Consider the following 18,139-nt stretch of genomic DNA (forward strand, 5'->3'; position numbering starts at 1 on the left):
GCTTTTACAGTGTCCCACAGGTTTTGGGTTGTGTTTTCATTGTCATTCGTTTCTATGCATATTTTGATTTTGTCTTTGATTTCTTCTGTGATTTGTTGGTTATTCATCAGCGTGTTGTTCAGCCTCCATATGTTGGAATTTTTAATAGTTTTTCTCCTGTAATTGAGATCTAATCTTACTGCATTGTGGTCAGAAAAGATGTTTGGAATGATTTCAATTTTTTTGAATTTACCAAGGCTAGATTTATGGCCCAGGATGTGATCTATCCTGGAGAAGGTTACATGTGTGCTTGAGAAAAAGGTGAAATTCATATATTGTTATATCTTCTTCTTCCATTGATCCTTTGATCATTATGTAGAGTCCTTCTTTGTCTCTTTTCACAGCCTTTGTTTTAAAGTCTATTTTATCTGATATAAGTATTGCTACTCCTGCTTTCTTTTGGTCTCTATTTGCATGGAAAATCTTTTTCCAGCCCTTCATTTTCAGTCTGTTTGTGTCCCTTGTTTTGAGGTGGGTCTCTTGTAGACAGCATATATAGGCGTCTTGGTTTATATCCATTCAGCCAGTCTTTGTCTTTTGGTTGGGGCATTCAACCCATCTACGTTTAAGGTAACTATTGTTAAGTATGATCCCGTTGCCATTTACTTTATTGTTTTCGGTTGGAGTTTATACACCCTTTCTGTGTTTCCTGTCTAGAGAAGATCCTTTAGCATTTGTTAGAGAGCTGGTTTGGTGGTGCTGAATTCTCTCAGCTTTTGCTTGTCTGTAAAGCTTTTGATTTCTCCTTCATATTTGAATGAGATCCTTGCTGGGTATAGTAATCTGGGCTGTAGGTTATTTTCTTTCATCACTTTAAGTATGTCCTGCCATTCCCTCCTGGCCTGAAGAGTTTCTATTGAAAGATCAGCTGTTATCCTTATGGGAATTCCCTTGTGTGTTATTTTTTGTTTTTCCTTGCTGCTTTTAATATTTGTTCTTTGTGTTTGATCTTTGTTAATTTGATTAGTATGTGTCTTGGGGTGTTTCACCTTGGGTTTATCCTGTTTGGGACTCTCTGGGTTTCTTGGACGTGAGTGATTATTTCCTTCCCCATTTTAGGGAAGTTTTCAACCATTATCTTCTCAAGTATTTTCTCATGGTCTTTCTTTTTGTCTTCTTCTTCTGGGACTCCTATGATTTCAATGTTGGGGCGTTTAACATTGTCCCAGAGGTCTCTGAGATTGTCCTCATTTCTTTTAATTCGTTCTTCTTTTTTCCTCTTTGATTCATTTATTTCTACCATTCTATCTTCTACCTCAGTTACCCTATCTTCTGCCTCCATTATTCTACTGTTGGTTCCTTCCAGAGTGTTTTTGATCTCATTTATTGCATTATTCATTATATATTGACTCTTTTTTATTTCTTCTAGGTCCTTGTTAAAGCTTTCTTACATTTTTTCAATCCTTGTCTCCAGGCTATGTATCTGTAACTCCATTTTGTTTTCAAGATTTTGGATCATTTTCACTATCATTATTCAGAATTCTTTATCAGGTAGATTCCCTATCTCTTCCTCTTTTGTTTGGTTTGGTGGGCATTTATCCTGTTTCTTTGCCTTCTGGGTATTCCTCTGTCACTTCATCTTGTTTATACTGCTGTGTTTGGGGTGGCCTTTCCATATTCTTGCAGTTTGTGGAGTTCTCTTTATTGTGGAGTTTCCTTGCTGTGGGTGGGGTTGAACGGGTGGCTTCTGTTTAGGGAAGCTTGTGTCGGTGTTCTGGTGGGTGGAGCTGGATTTCTTCTCTCTGGAGTGCAGTGAAGTGTCCAGTAATGCGTTATGAGATGTCAGTGGGTTTGGTGTGACTTTGGGCAGCCTGTATATTGAAGCTCAGGGCTATGTTCTGGTGTTGCTGGAGAATTTGTGGGGTATGTCTTGCTCTGGAACTTGTTGGCCTTTGGGTGGTGCTTGGTTTCAGTGTAGGTATGGAGGCATTTGATGAGCTCCTATCGATTAATGTTCCCTGGAGTCAGGAGTTCTCTGGTGTTCTCAGGATTTGAACTTGAGCCTCCTGCCTCTGGTTTTCAGTCTTATTCTTACAGTAGCCTCAGGACTTGTCCAACTATATAGCACCGATGATAAAACATCTAGGTTAAAGATGAGAAGTTTCTCTACTGATGGACACTCAGAAAGGTTCACAGAGTTACATGGAGAAGAGGGAAGAAGGAGATAGAGGTGACCAGGAGGATAAGAGGGGGAACCAAAAGAGGAGAGAGCAAGCTAGCCAGTAATCACTTCCTTATGTGCACTCCACAGTCTGGACCGCTCAGAGATGTTCACGGAGTTACACAGAGAAGAGAAGAGGGAGGAAGGAGACAGAGGTGGCCAGGAGGATAAAGGAGGAAATCAAAAGAAGAGAGACAGATTCAGCCAGTAATCAGTTCCCTAAGTGTGCGCCACCGTCCAGAACACAAAGAGATTCACAGAGTTAGGTAGAGAAGAAAAGTGGATGAGGAGATAGAGGCAACCTGGTGGAGAAAAATGAGAATCAAAAGGGGGAGAGAGCAATCAGGCCAGTGATCTCATTCCCTCGTAAAAATGGGTACTGAAGATCGGGTTCTTAAAGGTACAAAGTTGATAACAAATACCAAAAAAGCAAAAATTAAAAATCTAGAGTAGAAGTTAGATTCTCAAAAATACAATATTAAAGAAAAAAACAAAGTCACAAAAATTATAAAATATATATATATGAAGTTTGCTTTAAAAAATAGGGTCTTTTTTTTTTTTGCAAAGTAATAGGTTATAAAATGAAAATTAAAGGAGTAATAGAGGACTTAAAAATAAAATTTTTTTTTAATTTAAAAAATGATAATAGTAAAAATATATCTTGGACTTTCTCTGGTGTTGTGGACAGTGTGGGGTCAGTTCATTCTCAAATAGTTCCTTAATCTGGCTTATACTTCCCAAGATCTATAGGCCCCTTCCTATGTAGTCGGTGCTAACTACAGAGTTTTAATCTATTGCACCTGTCTCTTCCAAGGCAGTTCCCTCTGTTTGTTTTAGCTTCTTTTGTTTGCTGGTCTCTTCAGTGTCTAATTTCTACTCTGACACAAGGGGGCGGTGGTGGGCACTTTTTTTAGACTCACTTGTTCAGTCATGCTGTGGGGAGGGAGGGACGCTGCAAACAACACTGGCGTGTGCTCGCAGTGTCTTGGCCACACTGGGTTTGCCCCCACTCACAGCCTTATGGCAGAAAGTGAAGAGGAACTAAAAAGCCTCTTGATGAAAGTGAAAGAGGAGAGTGAAAAAGTTGGCTTAAAACTCAACATTCAGAAAATGAAGATCATGGCATCTGGTCCCATCACTTCATGGCAAATAGATGGGGAAACAGTGGAAACAGTGTCAGACTTTATTTTTTTGGGCTCCAAAATCACTGCAAATGGTGATTGCAGCCATGAAATTAAAAGACACTTACTCATATTAAAAAGCAGAGACATTACTTTGCCAACAAAGGTCCGTCTAGTCAAGGCTATGGTTTTTCCAGTGGTCATTTATGGATGTGAGAGTTGGACTGTGAAGAAAGCTGAGCACCGAAGAATTGATACTTTTGAACTGTGGTGTTGGAGAAGACTCTTGAGAGTCCCTTGGACTGCAAGGAGATCCAACCAGTCCATCCTAAAGGAGATCAGTCCTGGGTGTTCTTTGGAAGGACTGATGCTAAAGCTGAAACTCCAATACTTTGGCCACCTCTTGCAAAGAGTCGACTCATTGGAAAAGACCCTGATTCTGGGAGGGATTGGGGGCAGGAGGAGAAGGGGATGACAGAGGATGAAATGGTTGGATGGCATCACTGACTCGATGGACATGAGTTTGAGTGAACTCTGGGAGTTGGTGATGGACAGGGAGGCCTGGCATGCTGCAGTTCATGGGGTCGCAAAGAGCTGGACACGAATGAGCGACTGAACTGAACTGAACTGAACGGCGTGTGTGCTTTCTCTGTCTACACTGTTTAGGCTCTAGGTTGCTCTGCCAGGAACCGTCTGAGGCTGGCCCTGGGTTGTATGCACTTCCCAGGTCTAAGCCACTCAGTTCAGGTACTTGGATACTCCACAAAGGCACAGACTTCGTTGGGCCTGCGTTTGTGCCCTTCCTAGGTCTGAGCAGCTCAAGTGACCAGGTGCTTGGCGAGAACAACTGCAACTTATGGCCTCCCCCTGTCCCTGCCGCTCGGTCTTCTGGGTGTACAACCAGTGCACCTTCTCAGGTATGCCGTGTGTCTCTTCTGGGGAGCTGATCTCTGGTTGCGACCCTCCCGGCGGATGTCGACCATCCAGAATCTCAAGAAGTCTTGGTTAGCAATGATGCCTGCTTGCAGTTTGGTAGATGATGCCTCTCTGGGGCCGTGATTGCCTCCTTCTGGCTCTGGCTGCCCTTGCCTGCCTCTCCGGCGGGGGATGGGCCAGTCTGCAGCCGGCTAGCTCTGCTCAGTCCTTTGTTCTGTGAGCAGGCCTGGTGGTGTCTTAGGTTAAGGCTTTTCTCCGGATAGCTATCCCACAGTCTGGTTTGCTATCTAAAGTTAGTTGCCTCAGATTGCCCTTGGGGCATTCAGTCCTGGTCCTTACTGTAAGCAATGCAGCCTGCACCTCCCTGCCCAGACCCTGCTTGCTAGTGGCAGATGTGGGCATCTGCGGGTGTCTGCGGCTGCTTCTCCGCTGGGAGTTACCATTGGGCACGTAATCTGTGGGTTTTAATTATTTATTTATTTTTCCTCCCGGTTATGTTGCCCTCTGAGGTTCCAAGGCTCGCCACAGACTCGCCAGTGAGAGTGTTTCCTGGTGTTTGGAAACTTCTCTCTTTTTTAAGACTCCCTTCCCCGGACTACCTCTTTTGTCTCTCTTTTTGTCTTTTATATTTTTTCCTACATCCTTTCAAAGACAATGGGCTGCTTTTCTGGGTGCCTGATGTCCTCTGCCAGCATTCAGAAATTGTTTTGTGAAATTTACTCAGCGTTCAAATGTTTTTTCAATGAATTTGTGGCAGAGAAAGTGGTCTCCCCATCCTATTCCTCCGCCATCTTAGGACCGCCTCAAAATGTATTTCTTACTGTGAGTTTAGAACCAGCTGATTTAAGCTGAGCTATGTGATTAAGCCTTAATAATATAATCTTAATTTTCATCTGAGATTCAGTTTAGCAGGAGATACATGGAACATAGTATGAGGCAAATCCATATACCAGACAGATTCAGGATCGTTACCTCTCCTGTAATGGAAAACTAAAAAGGGCTGGAAAAATAATTGACCTTTTTAGATTTGCTGTTCATTTTACTATGAGTCTTGTAGTGGAGAAAAAACTCTTTAATTATGTTCATCGCAAAAGACCAGTAAACTAAAATAGCTAGAATCTGTCTTTTGGTAATCCATTTTATTTCTGTACTATGAACTGTAATGATAAGTGACAGAAAATAATTTGATTCTTTCCAAAAAAAAACAAGTGGCTAGTGTTAAAATGTACAGTTTAGAGAATTTTTAATCTTTTGAAAATGGTAATGGAGATATGGCAAAGGTAATAAAGTGTAGTTAATGCTGGACAGATTTTTATCACGTTTAGCAAATATTCTTGAAATGGTCTAACTTTAAAAATTGTAGGTTCTCCTCAGCAGTTGGGTAGACCAGCTGGTTTTGAATATGCCCTTAGTTATGTAAAAGGATGTGGTAAAATTCTTAAGAAAAAAGGAAGGGCTTCATTTAAACTTCATGGACTGATCAAGCTGATCTCTCATGGAACAAGTTACAATGTGTTTTGTTTTGTTTTAAATTTTTTAATCGAAGGATAGTTGCTTTACAGAATTTTGTGGTTTTGATTGCAGTGACAAACACAACTTGGTAAAGCTACAAAAGGGAGCCATTGAAAAAAATCTCTTGTCTGACTTGTAACACTCACTCCAGACACTAAACAGTAACAAATCTGTCAGCAGTCAGTGATATGAATAATCGAAGCACTGGTGATTTGTTGATGTGCTGAAGCAAAGCTAGTTGATCTTTTTCACTCTAATACCAATAGTTGGGTACAGAGCTTACATTGTCTTCTGGTGTCCTTCCCTCATCTGCACCCCTCCTCTTTTGCTTATTAAGTCATGTCTCAGCAGTTCCTGAGAATTACTGTTAATATGGTAGAAGGAAAAAAAAATGGTTTGCTATATAAGGGCAATAGTACAATCCCTGCACCCCTATCTAGGGCCTAAGAGCACAGACCTTGGAATCAGACCTGGAGTCAGATCTCTTGTACACCATTTATAACACATTGATCTTAAGTAAGCTCTGTGGCCTCTCAAGAGTTTCAGTTGTCATCTCTTAAGATGGAGAATAGAATTGCCTACTTTATAAGTATTTTATGAGGTCTGTAAAATTTCAGTAAGTGCTCATCTCTATCCCTGTCATTCAGTATCTTTGTTGTTGCTATTATTGTTATTATATTTATCAAGAATAAAATAATAAATCAATATTTAAATAATTAAAACAATATTTCCCCAAATCATTTGCATATTCCTTCTTTGCCAAAAAATATGTCATTTGGGGCCAGGCTTGCTTTCCAAGCTCTGGCTCTTCTGACTGTTCCCTGTACCTATTATATACAGGGCATGTAGTGGCCAAAAAGATAAATTCATGACTTTTTGTGACTTTTGCAATATGTGTAATCTGATATATAGTTGTATTCTAATGCTTTTTTATTCATGAAAGAAGCAATAAGAATACAGGGTATGTTATGTATGCATTTGGAATCGCCATATAGCATACCTGGGTGTCATGACTGATTAAACAATGTGATACTCATGAAAGATTTGTTTGAAAGTTATATCAAGAGGAGTGGTAAATGGAATTAAAGTTGTGGTCTATTGATTTTTTTAAAAGATTTTTAAAAAACATAATAGTAAATCCATGTTGTTTTCTGTTTAACAGATGGGTCTAGGTCATGAGCAAGGATTTGGAGCCCCCTGTTTAAAATGCAAAGAAAAATGTGAGGGATTCGAACTGCACTTCTGGAGGTAATGTTTTGAAAACTAAAACCACATTAGTAATTTCTGCTTTTTGGCACTGCTTCCTCAGACAGTGGAGACTGCTTACAAGTTATCCATCATGGTTGATAAGTTGTGATCTATTGTATTATTTTCTAAGAAATAAGAAATAAAGCTATTCTGACTTCTTATCAGTATTTGAGCTTATTGGGCTATAGTGACTGTATTTATTTGCTTGATCTATTTGCTGGTTTTCAGTTTTCCTGTGAGACTAAGATAATGAATATGTCTCTTCTCTGAGTGGCAAATAAGTTTATGGTAATCCTGAAAGACTGTTTATTAATTGTTATTCTTTTATTAAGAATGGACAACTATATTCTTTTATTAAAATGGGCAACTATGCACATCTCATCTGTATATTTGTGATTAAACAATAAATACAATGAATTGAGCATTCATGTCCTAGTTGTCAGGAAATGGACTTGAATCTAGTTTGTTTGTTTTTTTTTCCCCAAAATTTTCAGCTGTAAATTTACTACTGAAAACCTTTGAAAAGCTTGAGTTAAAAAAAATGATAATCTGTTGCCATTGTCTTGATTTGAATCAAGTGCATACATATGGAAGACAAATGTTAGTGGATCAAAAATGTGAATTTCTTATAGCTCTTATTTGCATGTTTTTTTTTAAATCATTATTCTCTGTCATATAAACCTAAAATTGGTATTTTAAATCCATTCTTTTAAAGAACATAAATGTCATTCATCAGTGGCTGCCAAGACCATAATGTTAGTTTATAAGTGTTCAAAGTTAGAATTAGCATATTATTGCTAGAAGAAAAAAATTAAAGTGATCAACCATACATCATTAGGATGGCAGCTGACTGTTAGAATGAATCTCATTTGAGGACCACTCTTGCACTGCTTATTTCCATAGGAAACATTGTAGAATAAAAAATGTCATCGGCTATAGGGTTGTATACAGTATAAGTTAAAGAAGAATGTAAAATAAAATTTGGGGTATTAAAGTTTCTTTAAAAGCTCATTTACATAATAAGTTTTAGGAAACAAGGACAGTTGTTTTAAATAGTGAAGGCAAAGGAAAGCTCAGCCCTCCCCCAAATGATGATACAGTTCTTTATGTGTAAGGAACTTAAAATGGCCCAGGGAATTTTAAAATTACAAGACTTTACTGCCTCTTCTTTGTGCTGCCTCTTCAAGGGACATAGCAGTTTGTGAATATGTCTGTTATATTTTGGAAAGGTAAAGTCAGCAGATACAAAATAGTTGTCATGCATTAGAATATTTCAGCTCCTAATGAGAACACAGCTCTTTGTACTCCGTGGGTTTTATGGAGAGCTGCACTGCCCTCTGCTGGGCACAGTTCTTGCTTTGCAGTCTCAAATCATGCTCTTTTTAGTTTGACTATGCATTTGCCAAAACTGCTAATGAGATTTTTATTTAAAGCTCTTTCCTCAGTGATGGTATCTTTTCTCTAAAGCAGGTTAGTTTATAGTAGTTCTTATTTGCTCTATATTCTTTTTGTATTGTAGATAACTATCATCTGATATTTTCAGATAAAAATGTCAAATAAGAGCAGTGACATGAAAATCACTTTATTATCATTTTTCCATGTAGTCTTATCTCCGTATCCTCAGTATTTTCTGAGAATCTGTTAAGAACCATAAAAGACTACATCTTCTTCTGGTTGGGCTTCCCTGGTGGCTCAGAGTATAAAGCATCTGCCTGCAATGCGGGAGACCTGGGTTTGATCCCTGGGTGGGGTAGATCCCCTGGAGAAGGAAATGGCAACCCACTCTAGTATTCTTGCCTGGAAAACCCCATGGATGGAGAAGCCTGGTGGGCTACAGTCCATGGAGTCGCAGAGTCGGACACGACTGAGGGACCTCAGTTTCACTTTTCTTCTGGTTACTGACCACAGTGTTGGTATGTAATGTAAGCTGACCCAGTCGTGGTACGTCATTTCCTTGTTCACACTGATTTGTCCATTTATCCATTTATGGGCACTTGACAAAAGTCAGATCAGTTGAAACTCTTCCTAGAGGTGGTAGTTGTTGAATAATTTTACCCTCTAGGGACCTGCAAACGTCTTGTGTTTCTGATTGCCTCAGGTTGCTTATGAGAAACCATATGCGAGTAAAAAGAAACAAACTCTGACTATTGCCTAGTAGTATTTGCATTAGCATGTTGCTGCCTGATCTCCCAGGGTCTCAGAACTCAGGCTGAGTTATTTGCTGTTCCACACACATTCACCAAGCATCTGTTATGATTTAGATATTTTGCCATGTGCTAACTCCAATACTTTGGCCACCTGATGCGAAGAGCTGACTCATTTGAAAGGACCCTGATACTGGGAGAGATTGAGGGCAGGAGGAGAAGGGGACGACAGAGGATGAGATGGTTGGATTGCGTCACTGACTCAATGGACATCGGTTTGGGTGGACTCTGGGAGTCGGTGTTGGACAGGGAGGCCTGGCATGCTACAGTTCATGGGGTCGCAAAGAGTCGGACACGACTGAGTGACTGAACTGAAGAAAGATAAAAGTCCCTGATCTTACCCAAAGTGTAGGTATTCCTATGATTTACTAGTTTCTCTATGTTCCCTGAAGTATTTGAGAAGTTATTTATCCCCCATAATCCAGTTTTTTCCCCCTACATTTCCCCTTACATAGTCTGCACAAATGATATTGGCCTCTTTATGCTGTTGGGTAGCTGCTCAACCCTCAGATCATGGCTTAAATGTTACCTCTTCAGATAAGTTTTTTGTTTTCTTTTATTCCCCATTTACATGGATTTATTCTGTTGTTGCTCTGTATTAATGTACCATGTTTCTTTCCTTCCTGATACACATTGTTCTAGGACTTCCCAGCTGGCTCAGTGGTAAAGAATCCACCTACCAATCCAGGAGACACAAGAGACGAGGGTCTAATCTCTGAGTCAGGAAGCTCCTGGAGTAGAAAATGGCAACCCACTCCAGCATTCTCGCCTGGAGAATCCCATGGACAGAGGAGCCTGGTGGGCTACAGTCCATGGGGTCACAAAGAGTCAGATGCAACTGAACATACATACATGTTCACACATGTTCATAAAAGACTAGGGCTTTGCCACAGCTTCCAGTTCAACTTGGATTTATATAGTCAGTACAAATGGTGTTATTTAGTAGTTCTGTCTTCTTCCTGGCATCAGTCCAGACACATTTCTCAGAATTTTTAATAATTCCTTGACCTTTTCACCACAGCTGGAAAGCTTGAGGGTAAGTCCCTTTGACCTCCAGATGAGCCATTTTCGGTACAGTCTTTGAAGACTTTTACAGACTTTCTAAGGCTGGTTGTCCTGAGTGTAACAAAGATTCCAGATTTGGTCCAGGGCCACAGAACTGCTGTGATTGAAATAGACATGGGGTCTCAAGTTCCTGCCCACTTAACCTCCTCCTCCATCTTCATGGTGACCCTTGACTTCTAAGACGCTTAGGGCTTCTTGGAGCACATTGTGAAAATCAGAGCCTAGTTATTCTTCACTTTTATCAGTCTGACCTTCTATGCAGCCACAAGAATGGTCTTTTGAAAATGGATACTATTGTGTACTTACCAATAGCTTAAGAATCTTAATGCTTTCCCACTGGACTTGATCCTTTGAACAAAGTCTTTGGCCTTTGATGTTAAACCTCAATATCTGTCCTCTGCTTACTCTTCCAACCTTCCTTCCATTTCAAGTACCCTGTGCTTCAATTACTTAGACACATGCTGTTTCCTAAAATTTCTGTGCCTTATCTCATGTTCCCTTTGCCTGGAAAGACCCTGTATGGTCCAACTAAAAAGAAATCTCACCACATGGAAACAAAAAGTCCTTCCTGTTCTCCTCACATATTGGCTCAGGCAGTGTCTCTGAGAAGTTGTCTTTGTCTCTATATGAGTCAGCTCAGCTTCTGTAGTAAAATACCATAGACTGGTTTCTTAATAGCAGAAATGTATTGTCTCACACTTCTGGAGGCTAGAAGCCCAAGACTAAAACATGAGCATGGTTGGGTTCTGGTGAGGAACCACTTTCTAGTTTGTAGATGGCCACCTCCTGGCCGTATCCTCACATTCCCTTTTCTCCGTGTGTACATGCAGAGAGAGGAATATAAAAGATTGCGGATACCTGATATTAATACTTATCATATAGAAACTACTATCTTCTGGGCACACTTATAAGTAATGTTTAGAAATAACATTTATGAAATGCAAGACAGAAACCCAGGATATCAAGTTTAGAGCCAATTATTTTATATTGAAAGTAATATCATTGGAACCATAGATCATTTATTATATAAGTAATAGAATAAGTAATAAAATTATTATTTTATTTAATCCTCGATAAATGGTTTCAATAAAACAGTTGCATTTTACAAGAAAAGTGTTATTTGAATGAATATAGCATACATCTCTCCAGAGAATTTCTGATTGGGTGAGAGCTGGCTGAAAACTGAAAATTCCCCACCATAAATGGATTAATGCTTGTGTTGAATTCTATAACAGAGGCCCACTCTTAAGTCCATATATGTATATCCCTGTTATAAAAGGGCAGCTTCCAACCCTTTTAAATTATTCGTTTATAGCAGTGTCATGACCGTTCCGTTAAATCACTATGACTGCTGGCGGTATGTCAGAGCACTCCAGTTGCTACTACTTGCCTTGGAAAAATAATAATTTTTACAAATAGTGCTACAAAAATAACTTCTCTTTTGAGAAGCTATGAGGGATAGTTTCTTGACTGCTTTCAGCTTGAAACTATAAATCTATCTACTTTTCTGAGCAGTGCTTTTGGTAAGTTTTGTACTCTCTTGAACTTAAGAACTCTGAAGTTGTAATATAAAATTGTGAGTTAACAGTTCTTATTTGTCATGCATATTAATCTTTGCATGTGTATGTGTTAACAGCTTTAAACTTTTTAGGACAAATAGCTCTCCTCACCCTACATCATAGAGCTTCCCGGTCTACCAGTCTACCCTCACATCTTTTTTAGAAAGTCATATAAAAAAGACTGTTTTAAACTAACTTAATTCAGAGTCTCCCCTACATTTCCCCTTTGCACAACTTTAATTAACCTCCCATGGAAAATTTGGGCAGAAATGCTATAGGGCAGTTTAGAAGATTTAGAGATATGATGGCTGTGCTAAGTACGGGAGCTGATTTAAATACTCCCCTCAAACGAATAGCTCAAATAAATTTAATAAAAATAAACTTTTTAAGCCTTACACATATCATCAAAAGTTACATGTGAATCATCTGAAGAAACATACTGTACACACCTTATAACATAGCCTCTTGCACATGGATACTCTGGTCACCTATGCCGTTTTCATTTTATTTCAGGTTGGTCTAAAACAAATTTTTAAAAGTTCCTTATTTTCTTAAATGTCCTACTCATCCTCACACTTTCTCTTAGATAAAAAATAACGGTATCTCTCTCTTCTCTAATTTCTCAACAAAATTTTCTGTTTAATAAATTTATTGACTATTTTCCAAATGACTTGAAATTTCCTAAAAGATATTTCTAAAAATTAAAAAAAATTAATTTAAATATGGGAGATTAGAATATAAAACACTGTAGACTAAACCCCCCTCCCCAAATATTTTTTAAAACCTAGATAAGTAGTGGATAGTGCACCTTTCCACAAGGATAGCTCTTGGCACCTGGCCCAGAATTTATGGGTTTCTTTCTTGCCTTTTTATAGCTGTAGCTGCCCCTTTTTATTGCAGAAATGGAACGATAGTTTTCAGAGTCTGGAACGAATGTGGTCATTCCAGCTACTACATTGATGACAACTCTCTGGCTAAAAGAAACATCCTACCCTTCTTGAGTCACATTCTTGCCAGTTCTGTTATTGCAGGTCACAGTTTTGGAGTAAGGATTCAGATGAGCTTATATGTAAGTAAGGAAGCAGATGAGGCTTATATATATTGGGATTTTAAAAATGATCATGAGTCAGTCATAGGTTTTCCCCACTTAGGAAACTGCTAATCAGGCATAGGCTGACTCCTTTAACTACTACTTCTTCCCTCATCACTGCGCTATCAGTGTGGTGTCTTAACCTGAATTTACTTGCTTAATAAAGTTATATTGGATAGGTAAACAGGTAGACAGGGAATATAGGTTTTCTCAGAATGTAAATCTTCTAAGAATAACCAAGACTAATAAGAAGAAGCAGTATAGAGACGGCTAGTATGTCATTGATTAATATACTTTTTTTTATATAACATTTTCATAGTAAATATAATTTATTTAACCATGCTACAGCTTGTCATAGTATAGTTCATGCTTTAGAAAGTCCACAGGCTTTGTTTCACTTACTCTTTTACTGTTAATCCTTCAGATTTTAGAATCTTACTCTCTTTATTTCATGGCATACATGTTATACTGGTGTACACCTGGATAATAAACATTTTTAAAGGAACTCCCAATATTTATCACTATCCTTGTAACATTATTACTTCCTTCTTTAGTCAGTCACTTTGCTAATACCAGGATGCATGCCATAGTTCACAGCCATATAAGGAACTATTTATTTATATAAGAACTAAATTCCCAGCCCACCTTTCCCCTCAGGAAGGTGTCATTTTAAACTTGATCCAAAAGCACTGTGATAGTTTTATGAATAATTATATTGTTTTTGTTAACTGAAGAACAAGAATGAAGAACATACTGTAGTAGGATAGTATGCTCCTTTCCAGTAGATGAAAGTATGAGATAACCAGATGTAAGTCTTTTATAGCTGAACTAGAATATGCAAACTATTCAGTAAGTTATTACCAAATAAAGAATTCTGACCGATGTGTACACAAGGGAAGTATTTTGCCTCCCTACCCCACATCTCTCGACACACTATCTTTCTCTCTCTTTCTGGGACTGTATAAGTCCAATGTAATATTTTCAGTTTGCATACCTCACCTTAAGAAAAACAACATAAAAGTAAATAATTATTTAATAATTTGTTATTTGGCAAAGTGTTTAGTTTGGGGTGTTTTTTTTTTTGGTAATTTTCTGATGTAGAGAAATCCAATGATTTATATTAATTTTAAATACGAAAGACTTATTAATAAGCTTTTAATGATGCTAATACATTTTTATATGATCAATTCGAGCATGTGTAATTAACAGTTTAGTTTCTCCCTTTCTGATGAATCCTTACCACTTGTATTTCTTTGAACTTTCTTATTGCTCTGATTAGTACCCAAGGAAAAATGAATGAAGTGGCAATAGCAAGGTTGCTTTCTTGCTTCAGATCCTAAAATGAATGCACTAAGTATGATGGATCCTGAGTGCTTGCTGACTTTTTCCCCCCAGAAACCCTTTCTAAAGTCCTACTTTCTTTCTACAACTAAAATTACTTTAAATGTAATCAGAAGAAATGTTGATATGTATTGAATGTTTTCTGTATCCAATGAGAAGCAAACCTTTATCAGTTTCTGTTATTGTCCTTATTTTCCTTTTTACTTTAGGTTTTGTCTGAATATTTCCTAACCTCCTGAGTTAAACCCTTAGCTTATTAATTTTTATTCTTCTTTCTAATTTGAGCATACCTTAACTATAATTTTCCTCCTCAGCATCTCTTTAGTTGTATTTCACAAGTTTCAGGAAGTAATAGTTTTGCTTTCTTTTTTCCTAAAATATTTTTTGTTTTAATTTATATTGTAATTCTTTTCTTTCAACATTTAATTTTTTAAGACTCTTTTTTTAAAAGTACTTTGTAATGTTTTTGTTGATGATTTTTAACATAACTGCATTCTGTTCAGCTTATCTGGTTGATGATCTGTCCTTGAGACTTGCTCTATGGCATAGTAGATGTTCGGTTTTTCAAAATGTTTCAAATAGTTGTAAAAAGAATGTATATTCTCCAGTCACTGGATATAATGCTTTCATGTGTGTCTTAGGTCAGGCTTGATACTTGTGTTATTCAAATCTTTATCTCTAATTTTTTAAAATCTCAACATAGTGATGGCTTTGTCCATTTGCTTCTTACAATGTATGAAAGTGAAAAGTGAAAGTGAAGTCGCTCAGTCGTGTCTGACCCTCAGCGACCCCATGGACTGCAGCCTTCCAGGCTCCTCCATCCATGGGATTTTCCAGGCAAGAGTACTGGAGTGGCATGCCATTGCCTTCTCCGATAGTTCTGTTACTTTTGCTTATATATGTTGAAGTTAGGTTATTAGGTGGTGTTAAGTTAATTGTTATAGCAGAGAAGTGTTTTTTTAAATATTTGTTACTGTGAAGTGACTCTGATACTCATTAAGGGAAAAAGCCTTAATTGTATTCCCTAATATCATGGCTCAGTTGGTCAAGAATCTGCCTGCAATGTGGGAGACCTGAGTTCGATCCTTGGGTTGGGATGATCCCCTATAGAAGGGAAAGGCTACCCACTCCAGTATTCTGGCCTGGAGAATTCCATGGACTTAGCCCATGGGGTCACAAAGAGCTGGACACAACTGAGCGACTTTCACTTTCAATATACGTAACAACGTTTTGCTGGTATTTGCCAGGTTAATCTTTTTGCATCATCATACTTTTCATCCTTTCTATGTGGTTAAAATTAAGTGTTTCTTAAACAGCATATAACTGTTTAAATATAACTACTTTGTTATATTATCCTTCTGAAAGCCTTCATCTTTTAACTGGAGAAATGAGTCCATTTATTGTGACTGTTGATATGCTTGGGTTATATCAACCATCTAATTTGTGCTTTCTACATGTCCTAAGTTCCCAAGTTTATTTTTCTCCAATCTTGTTTGACTAATTACATTTTCATATTTTCATCCCTTTTTGTCATAGTTAGAAATTACATTTCTTTCTTTAGTTATCTAGATATTTTAACATACATAGTTAACAACATCCAATGTTAATCTATATCTTCAGTATCTTCCTGAACAGTGTAAGGATATTAAAATGTTTTTTTAACTCTCAGATTTCTCCCTCTAACTTACATGCTATCATTGTCCTGTATTTTAGTTCCAGCTTATATTTTTAATCCCACAAATTCTTTCTACTCTCTGTTTTCCTCTGCCATCTTTGCCAGCTTCTGCTCCTGTACCAGGCTCCCTCCTGAGCCCTCATCTCCCTCTGCTCTTCCCTCAGGAGGTGAAAGTGCTCTGTTCAACTTATTCCCTGGCTTCTGAATTTATATTTTCCACCGGGCTACAGTTTCTAATAATAGATCTATATATCCTATAATCTACTTGATATCTTTACCCTGTTTTATAGGCATTTCAAACTTATTATTTCAGTTTGGATAGATTTCACCAACGTTTTCATCCCATACCTCAGTTCTATTCTTATTTTGCTTTTATGATCTAATAAATTACATTCCTTTTACAATCTTACTCATCCCAGAAACCTGGGTTCATTTTTTAACTGATTCTGTCTTCCCTTCATCAATGTATTCACAAGGCTTAATTCGTTTCACATTATTTGTTTAGTCACTCAGTCTTGTCCAACTCTTTGCACCCCATGGACTGTAGCCTGCCAGGTTCCTCTGTCCATGGGTTTCCCAGGCAAGAATACTGGAGTTGGTTGTCATTTCCTTCTCCAGGGGATCTTCATGACCCAGAGATCCAATCCAGGTTTCCTGAGAGTCACCTCCATTGCAGGCAGATTGTTTTACCACTGAGCCACAAGGGAAGACCAGTTTCACTTTAAGGATATCTTAAATTTGTCCCTTTCTTTTTATCTCCACTATCAGATACTTCAGTGCAAGCTATTACACATCTTAGCCAGGCCAAAACAGTAACCATCCAAGATGTAAATTCCACTTTTGAAATAGCAGTAGAATCCCTGTTCCTTAGGACCTTGCAGACTGGATGCACCATTGACATGTTAACTGGTCTTCCTGCTTGAAGTTACATCTATCCCTAAGTCCTTCTCCATATGGCAGGTATTACAGTTTTTGAAAATGATAGATCTAATCATGTTATTCCATGACTTAAAAGCCTTTAGAGCCTCCTGATTGCTCTTACAGTGAAAGCCAGACTTCTTAATATGCCTTACAGTAGTCCCTGCATGATCTCAGGCTTGCCTACCTTTCCAGCCTTGTCACTACCCAAGTTACTTAGCTCACTGTAGTCATACATACCAGACATCTCTGATCATAGGGCCTAAGGGCGCAGTCTCCTAATATAGGACGACCACACATACTCTTTCTACCCAAAATGTCTGGAGGCTTTTCTTCTTCTGTCTTTACCTCTTCTCAAACACACACACAGAGTTCACATTCATTTTACACATCCTTCAGATTTCAACCTAAATGTCACTTTCTTAGGATTAATGTTCTTATGGAGTCCTTTGCTCACCAGTTCCAAGTCAAAATTATATCCTCTCAAAGTAGTCTGTGATTATCACAAATGCATTTATAGGTGTGTGTGTGTGTGTGTGTGTGTGTGTATTTGTTTAGTGTCTGTCTCCTCACCAGGTGGTAAGCATAAGTTCTAGACTGTCAGAGACTGGGCCTAATTATTTTCATCATTATATCCTAGTATCAGGTACATTGCTTGGCACGTGGACACTCATATATGTTGCATAAATGAAAGATTACATGCCATACCAGATTGGGGAAGGGAAATTGTGTCTTTCAAGTATAAGAAGGGAAGAGACTTCATCTGTCTTATACATAAGGGAGCACAGGTTAGGTGGTCACTAAATGTTTTGAAGAAATAAAAGAAGGGGAAAGGAAAGGGAAAGGAAGAGAAAGGAAATGGAACATGAGAAAAGAGAGAAAAAGAAATTGGAAAGGGGGACAGGAAAGAAAATGGAAAGAACTAATAAATCTTGGGTTACTGTCCTTGATGAGAAAAGTTATATCAACTTCTTTATCTCTCACTTAGTGGAAAAAAAATAGGTAATGGCTGCTACCATGCAATAAAATATGAAAATGCTTTCTGTGATAGTTTTTGGTGATTTTGTTTTATATGCATATCTGGTTGAGAGAATGAGGAGTATCACATGGGGTTACCCTCAGCCATACTCCCTTGAGCATGCACTTTCTAATCAAAACCTTTTTCAAAGTCTTATAAAGCAAAGATGCATTTTTATGTTTCCTTACTTAAACTTATGTATAGCTACTTGTAATCCCCTCACCCCCACCTGTCATAAGACTTGACTTTGCA

The 18,139-nt window shown here is 38.1% G+C and overlaps 1 protein-coding gene across 2 annotated transcripts in view; it reads left to right on the forward strand.

Annotated features, from left to right (window-relative positions):
- The window catches only part of TES (testin LIM domain protein), a 56,085-nt gene that overhangs the window by 25,064 nt on the left and 12,882 nt on the right, over positions 1–18,139 (forward strand). For both annotated transcript variants that reach the window (XM_027539588.1, XM_027539589.1), the window contains exon 2: positions 6,932–7,017. In XM_027539588.1, coding sequence (XP_027395389.1) covers positions 6,932–7,017 — 86 coding nt within the window. The remainder of the gene's footprint in view (positions 1–6,931; positions 7,018–18,139) is intronic.

The sequence above is a fragment of the Bos indicus x Bos taurus genome, chromosome 4, assembly GCF_003369695.1.
Source record: "Bos indicus x Bos taurus breed Angus x Brahman F1 hybrid chromosome 4, Bos_hybrid_MaternalHap_v2.0, whole genome shotgun sequence".
Taxonomy (NCBI): domain Eukaryota; kingdom Metazoa; phylum Chordata; class Mammalia; order Artiodactyla; family Bovidae; genus Bos; species Bos indicus x Bos taurus.